Source organism: Rhizoctonia solani, chromosome 1 (genome assembly GCF_016906535.1).
Source record: "Rhizoctonia solani chromosome 1, complete sequence".
NCBI lineage: Eukaryota > Fungi > Basidiomycota > Agaricomycetes > Cantharellales > Ceratobasidiaceae > Rhizoctonia > Rhizoctonia solani.
Genome location: NC_057370.1, coordinates 263,680 through 287,739, shown reverse-complemented (window position 1 = coordinate 287,739; position 24,060 = coordinate 263,680). Strand labels below are relative to the sequence as shown.

Here is a 24,060-nt window from a genome sequence, read left to right as displayed (position 1 = left end):
TCTGGAAAACGCTGTTCAAAGCGTTTTGGGGTAAGAGACCCAACGTAAGTGTACTGCAACCATGGGGAACAAAATGCTACGTACTGGATCAGGGGGAGAGCCGCTCTAAGTTAGAATTGAAGACGTTCACAGCTCTATTTACCGGCATATTGGACGTTCAAGGCAAAAGCTGGCGTTATTACAAAACAGGAGCAAACCTTATATTGCACTCACGCAATATATTGTTCCCAAGAACCCATACACAGGCCAATAACATACACGACAACATGGATTGGGGGGAATTGGTTGTTCCACCTGCTGAGGGGGAGAGAATGACTTGCACCAACAGCACTGCGGAACAACGCAACAAAAATGCTAGAACAGGGGGAGCAAATCAAGTCAGTGAACAAATCAAGTCAGAAACAAAACACGCTAGTGAGCTGAAAGATATAAAAAGCAAAGGAAAGAACAAACAGAAAGCATTGAACTCACCAAGCCAATCTACTGAGCCTAAACTCACTACTCATGCTGCTGTTCCTAAACCCAGCTCTACTTGTTCTAAGCTTACTATGCCCCACTCTGGGACTTGTCTTGATACTGCTGAATCTGCTTGCAAGATCAATGCAAACCCCTCCCTCAAGTCCTCTGGCGTCCAAACCTGTTGCCAAAACCCCAACAAGCCCAAGCTCACCTTGGACACCAACTATGGAGGTGTCAAGATCACTGTCAAAGACACTGCTGCCGCTCCCACCGGTTTGTCTAGCCCAAACATCCCTGGTGCATTCACTAACTACGTTACAGAACTTGACAAATACTGCAATGACTCAGGAAGCAATTACTCCAACGCATACATCCTTGGAACAAGCGCAAATCAACACAATTCAGTCACCAACATCACCTTGTTTTGTTCCCACATCCCCTTGCTTGTCTCTGACACCTTGTCTATTATATCCGCCCCAACTATCCCAACCAAACTTGCCTCTGAATTGGCTGCACAGGAGGAACCACGGATCCCGGCCTTCACCCCGACCGGTGAGTTGGCTGGACAATTTGGTGAACTCAAACTTACCTCAGAACACTTCCCACCGCCAGCAGAATCCATCCTGGAGACCTTCACAAACAACAACCCGCACTGGGTTTTTGCCGCCGACCTTCCGGCAACCAGCAATAACCCAACCACTGAGGAGGCATTATCGGGACCGGACACGGACAAATGGAAGGCAGCAATGGAACAGGAGATTGCAACCTTGGAGAAACAGGGAACGTACAACACCTCAACGCTCCCACCAGGCAGGAAGGCAATGGGATGCCAATGGGTACTCACAATCAAACAAAACAAGGAGGGCCAACCCATCTGATACAAGGCGCAACTAGTTGTGCAAGGTTACAGCCAACAGCTGGGTATTGACTATGGCCAAACGTTTGCTCCAGTGGTACATTTAGATTCTATCTGTACACTCACATCACTTGCCAATCAAAATGATTGGGACATCTGACAGCTTGACGTTACATTGGCGTACTTACATGCCAACGTCGAAGAAGAGCTTTACATGCGTCAAATACCATACTTTGACAAATCCAGCAATCCAGCAACGTTCTGCGCCTACGCCAATCACTATACAGCCTTAAACAAGCCGGACGCATGTGGAATTGTATGTTTGATTCCAAAATGAAGTCACTTGGCTATTCACCTTGCTTAACAGACACCTGTGTGTACCACCGGATCATGGACATATCCGGCAAACTCTATGTATCAATTGTTGCCGTCCATGTTGATGACTCAATCATAATTACAACCCCCAACACACCAACTTTGTAGTATCCAAATTACTTTGTGAATTTGAGATGCGCAACCTTGGACCCATACGTCATTTTTAGGTATACATTTCAAACGGTATAGACAACAAGGTATGCTTGTACTAAATCAAAGGCATATATTGACTCAATTGTTGATATTGCAGGCCTTAAAGATGCATACCCAGCCAATACTCCAATGAGTCCAAATGTGCAACTTACACAATATGATGGAATTAAGCCAAAATTTCCATACGGCATATTGTTGGTAAGCTGCTATATGCTGCACTATGTACACGGCCCAATATTGCTTATGCGGTCACTCATTTAGCTCAATACACAACATGCTATGGTCCGCTCACATGACGGCAATCAAACGAGTTATACGTTACCTTAAAGGAACATCATTCCTTGGGCTATTGTATAAGCAATTGGAGGCCAAAGTTGGATTTGGAGAAGTCGGCTACTCTGATGCCAATTGGGGAAGTAACTTACTTGACCGTAAGTCTATTTCCGGCAATGTATACTTATTGGGCAGAGCCGCCATTTCTTGGTCTGCTAAGAAGCAACCAATGGTTGCATTATTGACCATGGAAGCAGAGTACATGGCATTATCACACGCATGTACTCAGGCAATTTGGTTCCGTCAATTCTTCCAGGAACTATATTACCCAGCTGACGCTCCCACACTCATACTTTCAGACAACCTTGCTGCCCTAACGTTATCTGTTGAGTTGCAGTTCCATGGTTGTTTGAAGCACATTGACATTTGCCATCACTTCATGCGCAATACTATTGAGAAGTGTATGATCTCTATGCTGTATGTGCCATTGAACAAGAACCTAGCTGATGCGCTTACTAAAGCCCTACCAGCACTGCAATTTAATTACCTGACAACGCAATTATGGGCAAACAGGTATTTGAAGGACCCAAAGAGGAAGAAGCGGATTAGTGAAACTGAATGATGAAGAATTAGCTGTATAACTGAAAGACTGAAACCTGAATGAGATTGAATGTGACTGAATGAATGTAATATTTTCTCTTACATGTATCCTTGCTTGCCTGATTAAGGGGGAGTGTAGAAATATCATGTATATAGTAGTAAATACAAGAAGGATCTGGAATGTACTGGAACATACATGTAATCAAGTCAAGCAATGATACCTAGTCATATACTAGATGACTTGACTATAATGTAAAGGTATAAATACGGGTGCACTTGACCGTATAGTACCTCATCCTCTCTTTCTCTATTCACACTACTGTCTTTACTATTGTTTTGTATTGATATAATTCTATTTACAAACTTATTCTTTCTACACAACTAACTACAATGGCCAAGCGCTGTAAGGCAATGGCAAACTACTTATGTACAGTGGAGACAATGCCTAAGGCAATATAACTACTCAGTGAACCTGGGCTTAAGGCCCTGTGTAAAATATGGGATGCAACAAGAGGTAATCAACCTGGGTGTTACCATGGTTGGTTGGCCTCCTTATATATTCTACAAGCAAGCTATTTACAAATACATAATATGCAATACTGTAACCAATAAGAACCCTGTTCTGCAGTTGGCCTTACTCATGCATATGTGTCACTGACATGTCATAATGATGTCATTGGTGGAGGTGGCTATGTATGCTGATTAAGCGCAGATGGGGACATGGCTTGGCGCTAAGCATGTGATATAAGTGCCAATGTCATGTGATCAAAAAACTAGTCCTATTGTCTTTGTTTAAATTTGAGAAAATGGGAATAAATTCCCTGGTATTGAGTGTGTCTACAACAGATCTCATTCATCATATCTTGGAAGGCTGCCAGTGCGTTTGTTAATCCAGAAGCCATGACTAGATATTCAAATAAACTGTATCTTGTCTTGAAAGCTGTTTTCCACTCATTGCCTTCTTTGATTCTAACTAAGTTATAACCAGCTTTTAGATCAAATTTACAGAAGATCTTGGCACCTTGTGTCATAAACAGAGGAAAATAGAACTAGCCAGAATTGAACCAGCTTGACCACTAAGCCATAGAGCCCTATTATTCCTCTGCTGACAACCCATGATTACACCTGCTACCCCCCAAATTTGGGCTTGGGCCAGCATGCAACCACTTGTACTGGTCATGTGACTGTGTCCAGGACACCTTGTAACTTCTCAATGAGATTTTGTGGTAGAGGCAATGGATATATGTTCTTCTTGGTCATACTATTCAGACGTCAATAATCCACACACATCTGTAATTTTGTTATGGATATGACGTTTCTTCAATAATCTGTACTTATTTTATAATTACACTAGTAATCTTACAGTAAACAAATGAGATGAAGATGCAAACTAAGGTTTTCAAGGTCCCTCTATCCAATAGTGACCTTTACAAAACCTACCAACCTTAGGAATACCCTCAATGTGCAATGCCTTTTGCATATATGCTGTTTTCTCACTCATTTAAATATATATATTCAGCTGAGTAGATAAACAGTAACAAGTAATATTTCTCTTGTTTGTAGTATTTGTTATTCAAGATTCTATCTTGTGGCTACACACAGAAATATTCAGGGTCCCCCCTGTTGCATAGGCAAGTGCTGTGGCGCTTAATCAGCGCTTAAGCGCCAACACACTAAATGCGCCTTTTCTCCATCACCCGGGCATCCCACACTGCCAAATTGCTTGCGCTTAGGTGCGTCTGTTTGTGCGCTCCAGAACGCTGGGTCAAGCTCCCAAAACGGACAACATTTGGCAGAGTTATGCCCCATTTACTGTAAGTACCCAATGCAGCAGTATCCTACCTTTGGGACTGTTTACTCCAAGGATGAAACACTTAGCCTTGGGACATCCAAGGACCCACACAGGCAGATACTGCCTTGGGGCAAAAATTAGGATCTGTTGTTTGTTTACTATTTACCAAAGTATTGGCTCCCTCAAGTGTTTCAGTTGCCACATGTACCTCCTGTACCCCCTCTTGATATCAATCATGTATATACTTGTTTGTGCACCTTCTCAGGGTATAAAAGGACCCTGTTAAGACGCTTCTAATGCATCCTACTTTTACTCTTAATATTGACATATACACACAAGCCTTTAACAGCTTATCTGCACATTTACTTTAGTGATTGACTCACTGTAAATAGCATAGGAGGTTATTTGGCGCACTAAGACCATAGGCCAGTCCCAACAGACACAGGGTAACCTATTAGTGTACTTACTGCAACCCTGTGCTCCTTGACTGTCACAGTTGTTGAGTTCAACATTGAGTATAGTGCAACAATACTGTAAGGATTGTTGTGATTGAGTGATAGTGTTTGTTACAACCTCCTAACATATACCATTGGAATTGCCTCATTTTTCTATTATTTCTACTATTTTTTACGGACTTGATATCCATTGTTTTTTGATCACATGATCTTGGCGCTTATTATGCCAAGATGCTGTGCCAAGGGCACTTAGGAGAAATCCATGCTTTTGCGCAGCCCACAGCATGCTTCCTGTTTCACATGTAGTCTTCTATTCACACATGCACAGACCACATGTATTTAGCTACCTTGTCTATATATACAACAGGGAAAATGCTTGGAGACCCCTAGTCAATTTTACCTTGTCCCTTACACATTAGAGGAGGATATCCAGCCAGCTAAGTAGCCAGCCCCTAAGTAGTACAGCCACTCACCCCTTTACTTAACCTACCACACCTCCAGGCCTAAGGCCCCATTGTCAGTAGTAAAAAGTAGTAGGTTGCCTTAAGCAACGTTAGTATAGCCTTCTGAGTAGATTACATAAGCACTGTCTGTAGTAGTACAGCCTTAAGTGTCCACCCTATTAGCAAGTACCCACCTTACAGTGGTGTACAACAGTGTTTCAATCCACCATACCCCCCATATTGTAGATAGCTTTATCTACAATATCTCATAAATATTAGATATATTAGGTAAACCCCATAAGTCTTAAGTCTTACTTAAGCATCTATAAGTCCTATACTTATTAGGCAAATCCTATAAATCCTGTACATTAGTCAGGTAATCCTCTTACCTAAGGTACTATCTCAGAGACCTTAAGTATACATACCCTTAGTCACTTAGGCTTAAGTAACATTAGTCTAAGGTACTATACATAACCAACCACCTGCACTTGATAGTTGGTAGACTATTTGTTAGGAGTTGTTATTCCTGATAACCTAGCTTACATTGTGCATATATTCTGTGCATATATTCTGATTCTTAATACTAGTCCTTAGTTATTCTCATATACATTTTGTATATAGTAATTCTTTCTTACTCCTGTACTTACACAACTCTTAACATAGGTCTTGTCTGTTGACAAGAGTACAAGTGGTAAAGACTTGACCTAGTGTCACAACTTAGCTTGGACCTATGGTACAAGGGGGTTTAAAGTCTGTGGTCCTATCACCAATGGACTATGAGAAGGGTAGAGGGCAACAATGGCCTGGGTTATGATGCTTAGTAAGATGCACTAGTGCTCAACAAGGGAGCAGGGCAAGGGGTAGGTGAGAACTAAGGGTGAATTGACAAAGAGGTCAAGTCTTGCTGTTCTAGCAGCAACTTGACCTGGTTTATATACATGAGAGAAGCCACATCAAACCAAACAGAAATAAAGTGTGAGTCATTTACAATTTCACATCATATATCAAAATGTCACCTGATCTTGATGAGTCATAAATATATACCAAAAAAGGAAATTGTCTCAGAAAAAAGGTAGAAAATAGTAAAAAATCATGTCATGCCAATGAAGGTCATGACAAGGGGAGTGCAATGTCCCCCAGCAACTTATTATTATATATCACTGTGCATCATACATACTATACATATCTTTGACAGTGGATATATATGGTAATAACCCTCCCAGATATGGGTTATGACACCATGCAACTCCTCAATAACAATCCAATTGGTGTCACCTTCCTTGACAACTTGTGTCACACCCTCTTGAGTTATACCATTGGAATCAGAAAATAGTTCTAATATTTTCCTTTTTTTAACAGACTGTCCTGGACATGGTCACATGACCAGTACAAGTGGTTGCATGCTGGCCCAAGCCCAAATTTGGGGGGTAGCAGGTGTAATCATGGGTTGTCAGCAGAGGAATAATAGGGCTCTATGGCTTAGTGGTCAAGCTGGTTCAATTCCGGCTAGTTCTATTTTCCTCTGTTTATGACACAGACTCAATATCTTTTATTTTTCAATCACATGATCTCAGCGCTTATAATGCCAAGATGCTATGCCAAGATGCCATGCCAAGGGTGTTTAGGAGAAATCCATGCTTCTGCGCAGCCTGCAGCACACTTCTTCTTCACATGCGCTCTTCTTTTTCTCACATGCACAGACCATCTGTATTTAGTCCACTTGTTCATATGAACTGCAGGAAAATGACTTGGAAACCCCAAGTTGATTTTACCTTGTCTTTCATCTTAGACAGGTTTCAGTAGTCCAGCTAAGTAGCTGGAGACCTCAGTAGTTTATTGCTTACCAGCAGTTCACTAGACCCATCACCTCCAGGCCTAAGGCCCCTCCACCACAGTAGTTAGCTTGATTGTTGCCTTAAGCAACTTAGTTAGAAGCAGATAGCCTAATTAGTCAGCAGTGCAGTGTATTAGTATGGCCTTAAGCGCCCACCCATTAGCAAGTACCCCACCTTACAGTGGAGTACAACAACTTGCAACAGTTCAATCCAGGCCAATATTCCCAACTGGATGTGATGGCTGTTATGCACTACTTGTGGGAGTTCTTGAAAATCCCCCAATGTGCTGTGCAATTCAATTGCAAGCCATATATACAGCTCTTGTCCAGTATTGGGTCAGCTGTTACTGTGTGGCTCAAAATGAAAGGCACAGCACCAGCTACTGCAACCCTTCCAACTTACCAGAGGTTGTTCACCAGACTTCAGGCTGATATTGGTCAATTATTTCTTGGACAGGAGGAAGTACCATTTCAATGCAGCCCATTCCCACTTGAAGACAACATAACAGGAGCTGTGCAGTGGGAGATACCACCTCCTCAAATTTGGAGTTTTGTGACAAATGTAAGGCTATGCTCTCAATGGATGTTGGCCTTGGAATACAAGGAGTTCAAGATGCAATATGCCAGCTGCCAGCAAGCATTTGGAATTTTCAAGTTTATATAGGCACCAATATTGGTAAGTTATTCTAATGACACCTTGCAAGTAACTCAAAATGCAATCTTAGCTTGGACTCTGTTGATTATGATGGGGTTTTTTTTTTCAGACTATGCTCTTACTTTGCTCCCAGATTTTTGTGCTTTGCTGTGTTGTTGCATGCACTGTCCATGTATATCTCAAGCCTAGATATTGATTCATTTCTGTTTTTGTTTGACCCACCTTGTGAGACAAGTCCAAATGTCAAAGCAGCTGCAAGCTCCAGTGCAAAGTGCTTGCATTCTTGGAGTACAATAATAGGTATACCAATTGCCTTGATCACTTAATCATTCACTGCAGCCTCACTTTAATATTGGTGAGCTCATCTGTTGGTAATTATGCCTTTTTTATGTACAGAAGATTCCCCAGGGGGAGTGGCTGTGTTGGTCTGGCTCTAGGTAGCATGTGGTAGTGCCATAAGGTGCTTCCAAGAGCCCTATGGTGCTACTGAGGCTTGCCAAACCTATGCTGTGCCATAGTACACTACTGCATACATTCCAGCCAATTGGGTTTTTATTGAGCTGGGTACTGGCACCAAGACATGGGAGCTTTGAGGGTCTGAGCAGGTTTCAGCTGTTGGCCTAGAAGAGAAGCAACAGTTTACATTAATGGTTGCCATCACTGCTGCAGGCCTGATATTACCTTATCAGGCAATTTACAAAGGTTGTCATAACCCATATCTGGAAGGGTTATTACCATATATATCCACTGTCAAGGATATATAGTATATGTGATGCACAGTGATATATGAATAATATATGTTGCTGGGGGACATTGCACTCCCCCTGCCCCCCTTGCTGCAGGCCAATGTTAAGGGAGCCTGTGGGCAAGGTCTGAATAATATATTATGATAGAAGAGATTATGTCATCCCCCCCACCTCAAATCCATAGTAGTTTAGTATAGTATTTGATAAAGGACTGGAGGGGGGGAGGTCATGTGACCCTGGTGGACTGTCAGTCTCTAAGTCATGAGCACTTAGAGTAATGACAGTTCTGACTGTATATATGTGAGTATATGCGGCCTTTTAAAGACTGTGGAGTATCCTATTAGTAGGTGGCTTGGTCAGGAGACATGCCAGCAAAGGCATGGGTCATGACAAAGGTCAAACTGCCAAATCTCTCCCATCTGCTCAAGCACACAAACTATGCATAGTATTACATTTTAACTTTACATATGGTGGGAATAGAAATTGGAGCATTCTTGAGAGCATGAAAAGTGTAAGTGCACTGTATTATGCCACAGAAGATGTGCTGGTCAGGGTCTTGTCATGACCTTCATTAGCATGACACATATTTTTACCATTTTCTATCTTTTTTCTGCAACAGTTTCCTTTTTTGGTATATATATTATGACTCAGCAAGATCACATGACATATTTGATATATGATGTGAAATTGTAAGTGACTCACTCTTTGTTGTTGTGATTTTTGATGTGGCTCACTTCATGTATATAAACCAGGTCAAGTTGCTGCTAGAACAGCAAGACTTGACCTCTTTGTCAATCTATCTCACTTCTACCTATCCCTTTGCCCAGGCCCCTTGTTGGCCATGAGTGCACATTTACTTACAAACCCATAACCCAGGCCTTGTTGCCCTCTACCCACCTACCATAACCCTAGGGCCTTTGTTGCCTGTCTACCCCTTCTTGTAGTCCATTGTGTCACAACTCAGCTTGGACCTATGGTGCAAGGGGGGCTTAAAGTCTGTGGCCCTATCACCAATGGACTATGAGAAGGGGTAGTGGGGCAACAAAGGCCCTAGGGTTATGGTAGGTGGGTAGAAGGCAACAAGACCTGGGTTATGAGTCCATAAGTAAATGTGCACTAATGGCCAACAAGGGGCCTGGGCAAAGGGATAGGTAGAAGTGAGATAGATTGACAAAGAGGTCAAGTCTTGCTGTTCTAGCAGCAACTTGACCTGGTTTATATACATGAAGTGAGCCACATCAAAAATCACAACAACAAAGAGTGAGTCACTTACAATTTCACATCATATATCAAATATGTCATGTGATCTTGCTGAGTCATAAATATATACCAAAAAAGGAAACTGTTGCAGAAAAAAGATAGAAAATAGTAGAAAATTATGTCATGCCAATGAAGGTCATGACACATTGGTGATAGGGCCATAGACTTTAAGCCCCCTTGTACCATAGGTCCAAGCTGAGTTGTGACAGGTCTCCTTAATGAAGTGGATTCTAGAAGTTCTTGTGCCATTCATTGAGTATGAATGCTGTTGCTTGAAATTGTCCTACCAACAAAAGGCAATTTTGCTTCTTGACTGCTGGGCTGTTCATTGGGGGGAGCCATTCCACACATGGCTCAAGAGTAGCTTTCCTTGGCTCATAGTGCTTTATGTGCCTGGAGGATGTAAGGTATTTATTTCACAGGAACTTTTCATGGGTTTGTACTAATTGGGACACCTAGGCACATTGGTTGCTCAGCCATGTGACACTGGTGTCAATTGCCTGCTTAAGCATAGAATCAAGTCTACATGCATTGAATGGCTCTTGGAAGTCATGCAGAAACAACTCTGCCATGGTATCAAACCTGAGAGCATAATTATTGATTCAACCCCTGCAACACTCTGCAATGCTAGTGTCAATTGGTTAATTGACTCATGGGAGTGGCTCCAAGACCAGCCTTGGGTCATTCTTGACTCTTGGCAGCGTGCTGGGTTTGGGGGGTAGAACCTGTCCTATGAGTTCCTCAGCAACCCTGAAAATCAAGGCACTGTGGATCAGCAATTTTATGACAATTAAAAATTTGCTCTCACCATTATCAACACATAACTTGTCTCCAAGGATTCCAAGTTTAAGGAGGAAGATGGCTCTGACTATGACAATGACTACACTGTTGATCCACTCATTCTTGCCCAAATCTGACAAATTCAGCTTCCCAATAATATGGATGAACGTGCAGGGGATTTAGTGTATGTTAAAGTAAATAACCAATCTCACAAGAGATATATATACATGTATGCTCTGTATCTCATACTATGTACTATCTCATCTCTGTTTGTATCATACTGCTTACTCCTGCAACTGTATCTCATCCCAAAAGGTATTTAACACACATGTATTCTGCACTAAATAGATGGCCTTGTTTACACAGGATACTGTTGTACAAAAGAATCAGAGCTCAATGACTTAAAGCAAGACATAGATATACATATGAGAAGTATATACATTTGTACTATATACTTCAACAGTGTATACAGGTAATGAGGTACTGACAGATAGCAAGGATGACAAGGATGGGCAAGACAAGTAAATTGAACATAGTAATAGGTTTCTTTACACACATTCCTTAATCAAATTTTGTAAAAATTTACAAGTGTGACAACAGGTTGGAGCTCTTCAACCTGGCCTCAAAAGTAGCATTACATTGGAAATTTGCTTCAATAAAATCGTCAAAGTGTGACGTGACATGTTGTTCATATTATGACGACTACAGTAATCTACGTATCTGCTGTGAATGGACTTTGTCAAGCCAAATCGATTGAAGAGCAGGAAAATTGGTATCAGGTGCTAAATAGCCGGTACTTCCCCAAAATATCTGTTGGATTGGTGCAACAACTGTCAAGCGACGGGGTCTTTGTTCAGCTTTATAAAGCCTTGAACGATAAGGATCCTCTCCTTCGCGGATTTGCAGCAGCTCAAATATGGCTTATAAGGTCACCGGTTTAGTCAGAGGTTGGCTTAAATGGGGATCATGCAGCGTCGGAGATTCTACTAGCACATCAGCTTAATTTGCTTGAAAGCGATACTCTACACCAAGAAACCTCAACAGAACAGTTGGAAGAGAGCCTGAAGTCATTACTTGCAAGTGACACGCCGTTTGAAACCGAAAACAAAGATGATGCACCAAATTGGCGCACATCATTGTTCATAATCTATAGGTACTTGAGTCGTATTTTGGTGTGTATGCTCACCAAACGCGATGAGCCACTGACCAAATTCGCTAAATACTGGCCGTTATACGTCCCCAATGACCTTCGTGGCTTAGCCTCAAGCATGTACCTGGCAGGTGAGCGTCAAACGGAATGGGAAGAACGAGAGGAGCAAGGGGAATGACTAAGCAATCAGGCGTAGTGTACATGTCATCTTTTTCCGGCCATACATTAGGAAATAAGATTTTGTATTTCCACCTTGTTTCTGAAGTTTGGATTGCGTTTCTAGTGGTTTTAAAGACACATAGTGATGGTCCTTCCTATGTCGTTGAATTTCTCGGTAATTTGATCTATTTTGTGTCTTCTGTCCGAATGATATATGGTTGCATTAGCAATCGTATGAATCATGCGTATATTTTACATTGGTAAGAATGTGAGATATCCAATCACTCAGATTACCGTTCATCGGATTAGCGATTGTGAGTTAAAATGAAACCTATACCAGAATAGCACTCAGCAGAGACACAGCTCTCCAATCGCTTCCTAGTTCGCCAGTCGAATATTGGTTGGTATATTGAGACTTCAAGATTAACGACACACACGTTTCGCTGCGGACCAGATATTAGTTCCCAAGACAACTAGGCGAATACATACCAAAGGGCCCCGGAAACAATGCTGTGAATCAGCAACTTTACTCTTCCGTTTTCTCTGCACTCACTTTGCCGCTATATTGTCGAAAGCCTTGAGTACCGTGGTACTCAGCCTTGCAGCAGTGGCCAATATCGCATCAGGTATGTACATTGATATGGACCTGTAGATGAAGTTGGAGAATTTACGACACGTATTTTTAGAACATCCAGGTGAATATCATACTCTTACTCGTGTTGAACTCTATCGCCGTCAACTGGTGTAGAAATACGAATTCGATTTCTGTATTAAAGTACTAGATTAGGATACAAGTAATGACTGAGTAAATACAAGAATGGGATGAAATGAGTATTCGGGGCTTGAACAAGGCCATTTTATACTCTACAGGCATGACTTACGCGTAGATTTACGCTTACTGCGCATACATCAAGTGAGTCACCCACTTGACTCGATTACAGAACTTTCTATTTAACTCTACATCTTTCTACAACTGGAAACAAACAAGCACCACATTATCGCTCGTAACTGCGCCCCACAAATTGCCGAGTTCAATGCTAAGCGAAAGGTAAGTCATTTTGAGTTCAACTAGGCATCCGGTGATACTAACTCTTCCTGAAAGGCAAAAACGGCTCTGGCCAGGCGTAGCGTTGAGCCGGTCATCAACGGTTATTCGTATATTAACCCTACTTCTATGCGAGTCCCTTACATAACCAAGTTGGCCACGCTCACCCGACGAGCGATTTCAGCTCCCTTCGCTACCATTATTGTTCGTATCTGATTTCTATCTATATACTCTCGTTTGGGTTGTTCCGCTTACTCATGTACGAGTCCCGTTGACCTTATGAGGTCCCGCAGGGGGGGGGAGGGATTCTCTGATAACTGACCTTACTTTCGAACAACAACAATCGGGTGTTTTATGGATTGTCATTATCTCGGCGACGGGTCGCCATCGACGATCGTATTTACAAGAGTGGACAATAAGTGAGACCTCACACTGCCTCAGCAGGGGCAATACAGCTCGGCCAGTAAGGCCTAGTTCAAACCCAAAACGAACAGGAAAGGCGGACCTAAGTCCATCTCCCGGTCGTTCTCTGGCATCACTTTTCCGAGCTCTGCCTCTACTTCTGCTACTCTCACTCAGTTCGAGTATACTGTCATCGCGACGGCTACTCAGACATCACGCGCTGATGCTCCGACGTACTCCACTTCTCAAAACGTAAGCTCGGGCCCCCAGTAATTTGTGCCGATAGCTGACAGCAAAACAGTCTAAATATGAGATCACCCCGGAAGTTACCGAGTAGAGGCGGCGTATTATGTAAGCGACAGACGTCACTGTCAAGATACTTGCGAGGAACGGGAGGGTGTTTGACTCATCCTTGATATCGGTATTATGGATGTTGACACATGCGCGCCCCATAATCAGGTTCTTCTTGAGATCCAGCACTGCAATGTATCTCAGGCTGTCATCATCTATCATACCCACCTTGTTGAAATATCTTGTAAATACTAGATTCTTCTAGTATGTTCTATGCGCAGTAATCGAGTCAGTAAGTACGAGTCATTCAGTGCGCAGTCATATGCGCAGCAATTTACCATATGACTCGGTAGGTTTCTTGGGATATATAAAGGCCCGCACACGAGCCCTCTATCCTTACCTCTCTATCTCTACTTCTCTTTTACTGTCTTTACTTTTGTATACGATTTAGTTTAGTTTAGTAATACATTTATATATACATCTATATACATAAGATTTCAACACACCTCGCATATCATTCACAATCAGCCAGCCACTACTCTGGATTTACTACTGCTAACACTGGAAGCTGGAATAGCTGTCGAGCTGACAGGCCTTGGATAGTCGTACTACATTTAAAACCTTGATCACTTCGACTAACTATGCGAATGCAGGATTGTAACAAGCTTAAGAGCCAAGTCATGTTACGCCGGAGCGCATATATGGACACTTGAAGATGACCTTCGTGCAGAGGCCCTTTATACCACATTTTTTGTTCGCATTACCTATTGGTTGCTTATTTGTGATGAATTAAGTTCATGTTTCACCTGTTTTTTGAAAACCAGTGCGTCATAAACACTTGTTGTTCTTAGTATGGTCTCCGCAGCAATTATCACGAAGATCTGGGATGCCACAAAATATCCTCAGGGAGGTTTTGCAGCGCTAAGCCAAGGCATGGCAACTCCGTTAAGGGAAGATAGTCACTAAGTATTCAGCGCGGTGAGAAGTCTACTGGAAGTATAGATCAATGGTAATCTGCTGATTTTGAGCTAAAAGCAGGGTGTGTGTTACAAAACTAATGACTTCGAGAGGTAACTGACACCGTGAACCCAGCAGTTGCGAATAATCCGGACCCAGGGTGAGGATTTTGCCAAAAACCCGCACCCCCACCATACTTTGACCCACAGGCCACACGTCTTGGAAATGAAAATCCGGACCCTAGGGTTGGGATTTGGGGCGCGGATAATCCACGCCTTTGGAGAACACGGTGTGAAATGGTAATCATAGACCAGAGTATTAGAAAGAGCTATAGAAAGAGGTTTGCGTGATTCACGAAGTCATTTTGTGAGTGAAGGTCTCGCCGTATCACCTTGTTCGATAGAGGCATTCCTAATGACCTATAGATTTGGGTTTCCCCTGGTTCTTTTGGTTTTCATGGCCCATTCGGCACGTGTACTAACGTCATTTACCAATCAAAAGTTTATTAGCGCGGGCGCATGTTTACCGAGCTCGTACACAAAAGACTACACGTCAGCGATATGGATATTTTCCGACTTGTTAAGATTTTTGATTGCAGGCGTGCGCTCGGAGCCATTATTTATAAGTGGAAGCAACTTCTTCTAAGTGGGTTCTAGGGTTGAGTTTCACGCAACTTGGATTCTTTGGCCACAATATAAATTCCGCGTTTCATGGTTATTCGTATACACGAGCTATTGTGTTTAGCATGGTTGTGATATTGAGATAGGTATCATGTAATTATGAGATATGGGGACATAAATGTACGCATACATCCACCTTTTCGCGACTGTGACAATCGTGACCGATTCCGTCACGCGACTATTTGTGTGACCTAGTTTTCATTGTCAACAAGAGCATTCCGTATGACCTGCTTTCTAGTAGAGAAGCTTACTACCCTAGCCCAATAGTGCTTCCTTTCGGCATAGTTGGCTTTGATTACCTATGCTAAACCGTAGAACTCCGCCTCGGGGAGCTCATTAATAATCGCGTGAAATCCCCGGCCGATCGCGATGGGTGAGTGGGGATCACTTGAGGATTTGAATAGAGACACCCTACTTCAACGGAATCAGTTGCCTTCAGAGGCTGCATGTGAAGACTGACAGCAAGACTTAGATGTGTTGGTAAAGCTCTCGAGTGAATACGCAAGATACGTGGATTTCCGCTCCGAGGGAACGTTATCCGCTGCTTGGAGCATAGATGATATAAGATTCACACACTCACAGCTCCTTCAACTTCTATGGCGAGGTGATGGCTGTATATAAACGAAATAAAATAAAATAAAATAAAATAAACAAGAAATTCGATGAGAGCGCCGTCAGTTGGTTTTTTGATTGAATATTAGCAAAGTACACCAATGCTTTCCTTCATACCTACCTCGCGTGCCTTTCCACTGGCGTCGCAACATGACACATGGTTTTCACTCCAGATGCCAAGATGGGTTAGGAGTGAATAAAATGCGGGGTCGCGACGGAGGCTTATATCAGTATTGTAAATAGACGCCGGCTAATCCCCAATTGGCGAGTTTTGAATCCAGTGGTTCGACTTCTGCTCAGCTCACTGCTTGAAGTTTGAGGACTGAATAAATTTTGTGGGCGCAGAATCGAACCTTCTAGATACCACGACGCAAGTAAGAAAAGTAAAAGAGCTATATATGTAGAACTCGAGCTCTCATCACGTACTTGTTCTATTTCGACGTCATACGCTATCATTCAGTCCTTTGAACCTCCAGGCCTCGTTGATCTTCAGGCTGCCGTTTATCTCTTCGGAGAAGAAACAGAGAGTTAGTTCAGTGTGATGCCGGCGGGCTCAGTAAGGTATTAACGTAAGAGGAACCACATCTAGCAAACCTTCATCTTAATGGGGTGAACTGTATTTCATGTATCTATTATATCAGCTAAGTCGAACACATACATCGGACAAGAGCTCACTAAACAAAAATCTAAGTCAAGAGGGATCTCTCAGTTGAGCGAGCGCTCAAGAGACGTGTAAACAACCAGACCTCTTGGATAATCGACTGCTACAAAACCCACAAAACTGAACTAGCTGAGACCGAAGCAGACGAATTTCAAGTGGATGGCCCGGGTGAGTGCCTATCGACGTAGAGCTTCTTTGTGCTCAGCGCATCGCATTATTTCAAGAGGCGTTGAAGGGGGTTCATAGGTTGACTTACAGGAGTGAGGCAAGATTGATCTTTTACTTGGGGGTCAGGATATTGTCGATGTGAAGGGTGGTAACAAGGGGTTCGCCTTGGCCATTTTTTCATTCAACACGTGACAGATTATGCATTTAGAAAATACTGGTCTCTCTGAGTCTTCCGGTTCACTGTCATGTGAGCTAGATGTATTATTAAAGAACTTACAAAGCAACGCAATAACATAGGGCGGGAGACACAACCCGGACTAGTGGCACGCCTCATATGAGTTTACTGGGGATAAACATCATGACACAAGTATTGTGTAAATGAGGTACCACTGCTTGTTATTTGAAGCTAACACTACAGATGAACCGGATGGCGAGACTGCTACATCATGTCGGCACCTATTCCTACCCCCAGTCTCGACAGAGTGTTTACAAATGAATCAACCCATGATGTTTCCTGCTGCGCTCCAATGACCTCGTACCCCTGCAAGCTAACAACCGTTCAGCACATCAAATAACTCGGCATCCTTCGCACGAGCAACTCACTTGTGGGGATCTGTGACTCGTAGCAAAGCTTCGCCGGCCCGAGACATTTCTTGGATTGAGCTTTCTGTAAGTATGAAACGATATTAGATAGGACGGTCCTGATTACTATGGCTAGCATACCATCCAGAGGATCAAAGTCTTTGTTAAGATGGCGACGGTTGGGATCTACAGGGGAGGGAGAAACAAGGCTTTAACGAGTTATGCCCGCTTGAAACATCCGATGAGATACCCACTGATCATAACAATTGTTTTTTCCTCACTCTCCAATATGAGTATTTCCCGGTAGGTATCGCTATCTGCTGACTCGGTTGAGTCGGTCGACCCGGACCGCCCAGGTCGTACGTGGGCAATGGCCAGGTATGGTTGGCGATCAACTGCAGAAGATCAACTTCATAAAAGACGTAGAAAAAGTAAAGGTAAGTATAACTACCGAGCGTCGAGGTCTCAGAGCCTGTGGTAGATGAAGCCAGGGAGTCTAGTGAGACGATTCAAGGAATTTGATGAGTTATCAAACCTGGATATCGAGAGAGTCAGAAGCTGCACCTCTTGATGATCTCGTGGAAGGGGCGATAACTGAGTACCAGGTTGCCCCCGATCCTGACGCCTGGAAGTAGTATGAAGTCGGCTACTGGGGCATGGTTTAGTGTGATACGTGCCTCTATGATTTCGGATGAACCTGGTTGGGTATCAACTCCATGTATCTCGTTGAACACTGCCTCTTCCATGGCCTGAGCCCGGCGGCTAGCCGTCTGTCAAGAATACCGTAGTGAACAAGGTGGCCGTGAAGATTGAAATTTGCAACTTACTAGAACATCACGCTGGTAGATCCGTGCTTGTCTATAAAGAAGAGCCACCTGTTGGTCGAGACGAAAAGGCTGCCTTCCTGCCGGACTGGCGGAAAAGATTCCGCGGGTCTGTTCACCGTGAACCTCTTGCTTGACCTCGACGACCTTAAGTGTCAAACTAAAAGCATGGGGGAAAAAGTAAAGGTCGTCGTGGTCAGAAGCAAACTCGGTAGAAGCGCTTGAAGTCGCTCACTTTCGGTACTTGATGCTGAACGTATCAAATTCCCCTTGTGATAGTACTCGTTCATGACTGGAGAGGACCCGCATTGAGTCCTCCAAGATACCCTCTACTCTCTTGAGCATTGCAGACGCGTCATTTCCCTCAACAACTCGAATCGTATTGTCTCCCCACTGGCTCCCAAACGAAAACACCTGTGCAATCTTTGACCAAACCATTCCTAGGAGCCTAAGATAACTCAAGGGTATGAAGGATTGGGCTAAGCAATGATGCTGGGACCCCAGACTGTTATAGGGGCTTTCCATGATTCCTGGTGGAACCGGGGGAAACACTGGCTTCTGGCCTTTACGGTGTAAGTACATCGGACACCGAGTAATTGATAGTCCCATCGAGTTGCGTAGCACCACAAGTCTGGGATTGCCACCAGCCACATCCAGTTTATTAACATGCGGTGAACCAGTTGAATCCATCTAAGGCGTACTGGGAAGATGCACCTAGGTGCACATCGGGGGGTGACGCCTGGTTCGTGACATGAGCTTATTTGTGACAACACGTGCAGCCCTCCCACTTCAATCATGAACCCGATAATGGGGGTTGATACACCCGGATAGCACCCCCCCTCTATCCGCAACCCAATCAGTATGTGCTGACTAGCTAGCACTCCAAGATTTCCGAGAGTCCGAGAAAACCTCATTTCTGTTTCATACACAAATACCCGGCTTCACTGAGCCGACCTTTGGTAGCCCTCGTTATCACCATGAGCAAGGGAGAGAGCAATGAGTACGATATACTTTCAAGTGCAGAGAGGCGATCAGGAGCGGAGGAAAGATGGGTCTCATTCCAGCCATATTTGCTCTCTAAAGGTTACCGTCTACGACCGAGGTACAGCCCAGAGTGGGTGCCCTCTTGGAAAACATCCGGGTTGAGACCGGACTATTGTGAAGATAGCATAGATTCTATGGTGAGTTGGCTCAACTTAGTGATCCCCATTATTGACACCAGGATGCCTAGCCATTGCGCGTTCTTGACGCAATCCGAATAAAAGACCAGAATCAAGTTATGATAAAGATGTTGATTCCAAAACAGGGAGAAGGAGAGGACGAGCTTGCGATATTGAAACATTTCGCCAGCCCTTCCCTCAAAGACGACACAGCCAACCATGTGGTCCCGTGCTTGGACTCGTTCCCGATATCTGCTACGGAGCCGGGCCACTTCGTGATCATGCCACTACTGAGACAGTATGATGACCTGCCCTTCAAACGTCTTTCCGAGGTTCATGATTTTCTTCAACAAATATTTGAGGTGAGCTCAATGATACCATTTTGGCAGCGCGGCTGATCACGGGTAGCTATTACGAGCAGGGACTGCTTTTCATGCACAGGAACAGTGTTGCTCATTGGTAATGCACCTATTCTCACCATAGGGGCCTCGCGCTCACGCCCTCCTAGTGATATCAGTTCGGCCAACATCATGATGGACTCTCGAATCCTGTACGACGAACCATTTCATCCCGTCGAGCAAACTCTATCCCTAGATATCCAACGGATGGTGTACCCAAAATACTCCCGACTCGAAAAACGCGTACGATATTATTTTATTGATATGGGCTTTGCAAGTTGGTTCCGTGATCCGAGTGCACCACGATTGGTCACCAGGAAACCGGCACGGATTATGTCTCCGGAGCAGACAGAGCGGAGCCCGTACGACCCTTTCTTAGTAGACATATATCAGCTCGGAACAGTCATCAAACAAGATCTGATACCAGTGAGACCTCCTTTCCAGAATGTCTAGTAACTCTCATAACTCCCGATCCGTAGCAAATCAGTGTACTCGACTTTTTGATCCCGCTGGCCGAGGCAATGACACGTTCGGACCCATCCACTCGTCCAACCCTCACCAAGGCCCAAGATTCCATGAATACAGCATTCCTTGGACTGAGTGGAACAAGGTACAGATGGCCTCTTGTCCCTCACGAAGCGGGGTTTAGGGCAAGATGGATTTATTATGTATGGGGTGTAGCATCGGAAATCAGATATTGGTTGGATAGAATGTTAAGGATGTTGGTAAAATTGAATGTCCGCGGGCCCGGTCATTAGTGTTTTCTTAGCCTGTCCTCCTTCTTAATTAACTTTTAACTCAGCACTGGTATATATGCTATCATAAAAGAATTCATGACTCAAGTGACAAATGCCATGTTTGGTCAAATGGCACGTGACGGGGAGTTTTAGAACATGCGAAACTGACACAGCAATGTTGATGTGATCTTTCGAGAGGAAAGAAATGAAATATCTCTTTAAGGGAGCCAACAGGAATAAGAAGGACATAGTCTACACGCTGGGACTACTTGGGTCTCTAATACGAACGTTACCTAGAGTTAGATCGACCTCATACGTACCCGCTGGAATCCCAAGGGTTACATGGTACTTGCAAGACAAAGTAGCGCAGAAGCGCCCTGCAAGGTAGGGCTTATTGTCTCGAACTACTGCGGAGCGGCTCGCTTGGAGACATCGACGAGCTTATAACACACCCCCAAAGGACCTGGGAAATAAAGTGTTCGATCTCAGCGTGTGACAAGCGACCCAGTGCGATTCACTCGTTTGGCCGACCACATGTATTTCATCGCTTTCGAATTAACATTGTAAGTCCCAGTGCTGTGAGATAGAGATACGCACCTTTCCTATGTTTCTTGCAGCCCTATGTAGTATTAAAGATCAAGTGTTGCAGAACAAAAGCCGACTCAAAAAGAAGGTGTGATGGCAAGGCTGTAGAACTCGCATACCCCTCTATTGAATGTAGTATTCGAAATATACTAGATCTTCCCAGCCCTGGATGGAAGCTGAAGCAGAGAGTTCAGCGAGTGAATTGAGGTGAAACGAATAGTGGGAGGAGCCCATTGACCGGGGGTTGAAAATGCAGTGGGGAGAAATGGAGAAAGGAGAGAGAGCAAGAATAAGGACATGTGGGAGATCGTTAAAGATTACTCTGAGTTGTAAGAGGTTTCGTTCAAAGCCCGGAGCTGAAGACGCCGACAGGAAGTTAAGTCATTTGAGAATTGCTGTCTAGACAACCCCGTAGATTAGCCTTAATTGATATCCCAGTGATATCAAGAATCGAGAGGCACTTGATTCCAGGAAACACGTTACTGCCGGATATCAATGAGTAAAGATACCACAAGTCGTGCTATTCATCAGTTGGCTGACTGGTATTGAGTTTTCGTCTCCAAGTAGGGTCTAAAAGGGCAACCTGTGCCGTTTCCTTGCGGCACAGCAGCAACAGCCAATCACGTGATGAAAGGTTGACCAAACAAACGTACAGTTTTGTCCACTCATGGATCGGCTTTCGGGGTCCCTACTCGCACGTAACTGGGTTTGAATATTTATTTCTCCATTGATCCTATATACATATGCAACTAGAAACACCTAGTCGGTTTCAATCAGCCGTACGCTCATCTCAGTAGTTCTAAAACTCACCTGAAATAGTCATACCGTGGTGTACCAATCGAGCTCATTCAAGTCATGGGCATAAGGCTGAAGTTTTTGGATAGGAGCCTGAAGTCTGCTACGTTCTTTGCTACCGATTGTGATGCGCCCGCTATAGATGCCATGTGCTCGACGTTCCTAGTCAATTTAAAGCGAGGTTGAAATGGTGCGACAAAGTACACGATGCTTGAGTATCAGCGGGAGACCCGTCCGCAACACTTGGAGATAATCCCTATGTCAGAGCCGCGAGCTGATGTGGTCACATCTCCACGTATCACTAAAGTATTGAGCCTCAGTACGTTGATTTGAGGCATCTGCATATTGGAGAATATTACCGAGCAATACGTCGGTCAAGCTGACCACTCTTAGTGTTGGTTACCATTACATCGACCCTGTCATCAGTTGCAAGTTGAAGAGTATTAAGAAACTATTAGTTTGTCCTCACCAGAATGGGTAAACGTGTTTTCGTTGTTTGGCCCACGACAAGGAGATGGTGCACCTGAAGCACTTTGGGTTGAGTCACAGACACCCTACCAGGCTCGATATCCGGCTCATTGGTTGATTGAGAGCCGACCGGGTACTTGTGGGAACGCTGCCTTAAAAAATGAAATGCGATTAGCCCGAGCATCCGATGTGTAAGGCTTCTCCAAAGAGCGACGCTCCAAGGGCTCGCTTTTCCCGCTCTTAAGCTTGTCTCATAGGGTGGCGTGGGGACTTCTATTGAACCATATTGAGGGAGAAATGATCATTTGTTCCGGTTTCCTACTAAAAACAGCAGCAAGATTGAGCGCACCTCATTCTGGGGTTGAAACTCCCCTCCGCCTGGTTCTCGAATGGACATAGGGGCTTAAGCGATTGTGCTATAGGAAGTACCTATGCCTTTTATATTCATTTCTACATTGCGCTGAGTGTTAATAATCGCCTGTCCAAAGAGTTCAACCGCGTACCTCTGTCTTCGGTCCGAGCTCTGCATTCCTTTGACTGACGTCCAAGTCAGACTATGCTCTGCTAAAGCACTTGGACTGGAACGTGACGCCGTATTAGAAGCCAGACTATTTGTATCACCAGGTTTAGTGGTCGCGGCGCGAGGATATCTCAGCACATAAGATTTGTTCATTGTGAGGAACTGATGTCTTTGTTGATCAAGGGTTGAGTTAGCGCGAGAAAGGTATCAAAGGTAGTTAGGGCTCTTACCCTCCGAGTAAAATCAGAACCGCTGTCCAGTGAATGAGACTGGGAAAGGATTATTGTGCTGCCAGCCAGGGCTTGTGAGCCTGTGCACGAGCCGCTGGAGTGTAAGATGGATTCTAAACGGACGCCCTGGAATCAGTAGAGCACAGGTGTGTGAGTCGAACCAGGGTTAGCTCCTGAAAGGCCACCACGAGTGATCAACTATCGAAGGCGTCAGTTGCCAATGCTGAGTACCAGGAAGTAGAAACGTGCAGATGCGTATTGTAGGAGGCTGAGGTGGACCGGTGAGGGAAGTGGATACAGTGGTTCTAGCCAACATCTCGGGCTTGGTTACTACTTGTTGTGCTCAGCCATATACGTACACATGTACTGCACATGACTTACCTTTGTATTGCTCCCATGTAAGCATCAAACTCAAGCTGAACATGAGGTTCAGAAATGGGAATGTTCATCGTTCACGGTCGTTTGTAGGCAAGTTGGGCGGAGAGTGAATAGACAATTGTAAAAAAAAATGATCACGGCTATGGAAGATGAACCATCTGTCTAATGCGCATTTAACTGGCCACGAATGCGACTTGTTGTACTGCTTGATAAAGAAGTGTCGAGCAAAAAGAGTAGGGGTTGGAAAGTGTGTGTTTTGGTGTGGAATGAGGTGACAAATGTAACACTGTAAGTTGTTGTGACGGGCACGTGTCCCCCCTCCCCATTCTTCGACTTCGAGCACCGGTGTTCTATGATACAACTCATGCTCCCTTTCCAGCATTTCCTACCAGAGCTCTGTCTGTGATCTTACAGTGATAGTTCAACCAGACTCCTAACGCCCACAATGCTCGCATACCCACATTTTTCTTGGCCAACCCCCGTGTCACATCCCCCCGACTCACCCGTCTTCTTGATTCGACTATTGATTCAATACACAAGAGATCGGCAACATGAGGAGTGTGTAGTGTCAATCAAC

At 44.1% G+C, this 24,060-nt stretch overlaps 5 protein-coding genes across 5 annotated transcripts; 3 read left to right on the top strand and 2 right to left on the bottom strand.

Moving 5' to 3' along the window:
• Nucleotides 1-266: 266 nt before the first annotated feature.
• RhiXN_03592 (Retrovirus-related Pol polyprotein from transposon TNT 1-94) lies at nt 267-1,337 on the top strand (the record flags this gene model as incomplete). The annotated part of the gene is made up of 1 exon (XM_043323409.1): nt 267-1,337. One exon carries the CDS (start codon nt 267-269, stop codon nt 1,335-1,337), a length of 1,071 nt encoding a protein of 356 aa, XP_043175828.1.
• A 780-nt stretch (nt 1,338-2,117) lies between these two features.
• On the top strand, nt 2,118-2,738 carry RhiXN_03591 (Copia-like polyprotein/retrotransposon; the record flags this gene model as incomplete). Its single annotated transcript, XM_043323408.1, has 1 exon — nt 2,118-2,738. The coding sequence occupies one exon, from the start codon at nt 2,118-2,120 to the stop codon at nt 2,736-2,738; it is 621 nt and encodes a 206-aa protein (XP_043175827.1).
• A 9,583-nt stretch (nt 2,739-12,321) lies between these two features.
• RhiXN_03590 (uncharacterized protein) lies at nt 12,322-12,626 on the bottom strand (the record flags this gene model as incomplete). The annotated part of the gene is made up of 3 exons (XM_043323407.1): nt 12,322-12,433; nt 12,480-12,500; nt 12,544-12,626. The coding sequence occupies 3 exons, from the start codon at nt 12,624-12,626 to the stop codon at nt 12,322-12,324; spliced, it is 216 nt and encodes a 71-aa protein (XP_043175826.1).
• Nucleotides 12,627-17,245: 4,619 nt separating this feature from the next.
• On the bottom strand, nt 17,246-18,650 carry RhiXN_03589 (uncharacterized protein; the record flags this gene model as incomplete). The annotated part of the gene is made up of 8 exons (XM_043323406.1): nt 17,246-17,354; nt 17,410-17,473; nt 17,530-17,574; nt 17,643-17,783; nt 17,840-17,884; nt 17,984-18,158; nt 18,216-18,372; nt 18,448-18,650. The coding sequence occupies 8 exons, from the start codon at nt 18,648-18,650 to the stop codon at nt 17,246-17,248; spliced, it is 939 nt and encodes a 312-aa protein (XP_043175825.1).
• Nucleotides 18,651-19,189: 539 nt separating this feature from the next.
• Nucleotides 19,190-22,073, top strand: RhiXN_03588 (kinase domain protein; the record flags this gene model as incomplete). Its single annotated transcript, XM_043323405.1, has 6 exons — nt 19,190-19,393; nt 19,444-19,734; nt 19,794-19,831; nt 19,881-20,196; nt 20,250-20,380; nt 21,977-22,073. The coding sequence occupies 6 exons, from the start codon at nt 19,190-19,192 to the stop codon at nt 22,071-22,073; spliced, it is 1,077 nt and encodes a 358-aa protein (XP_043175824.1).
• Nucleotides 22,074-24,060: the final 1,987 nt, after the last annotated feature.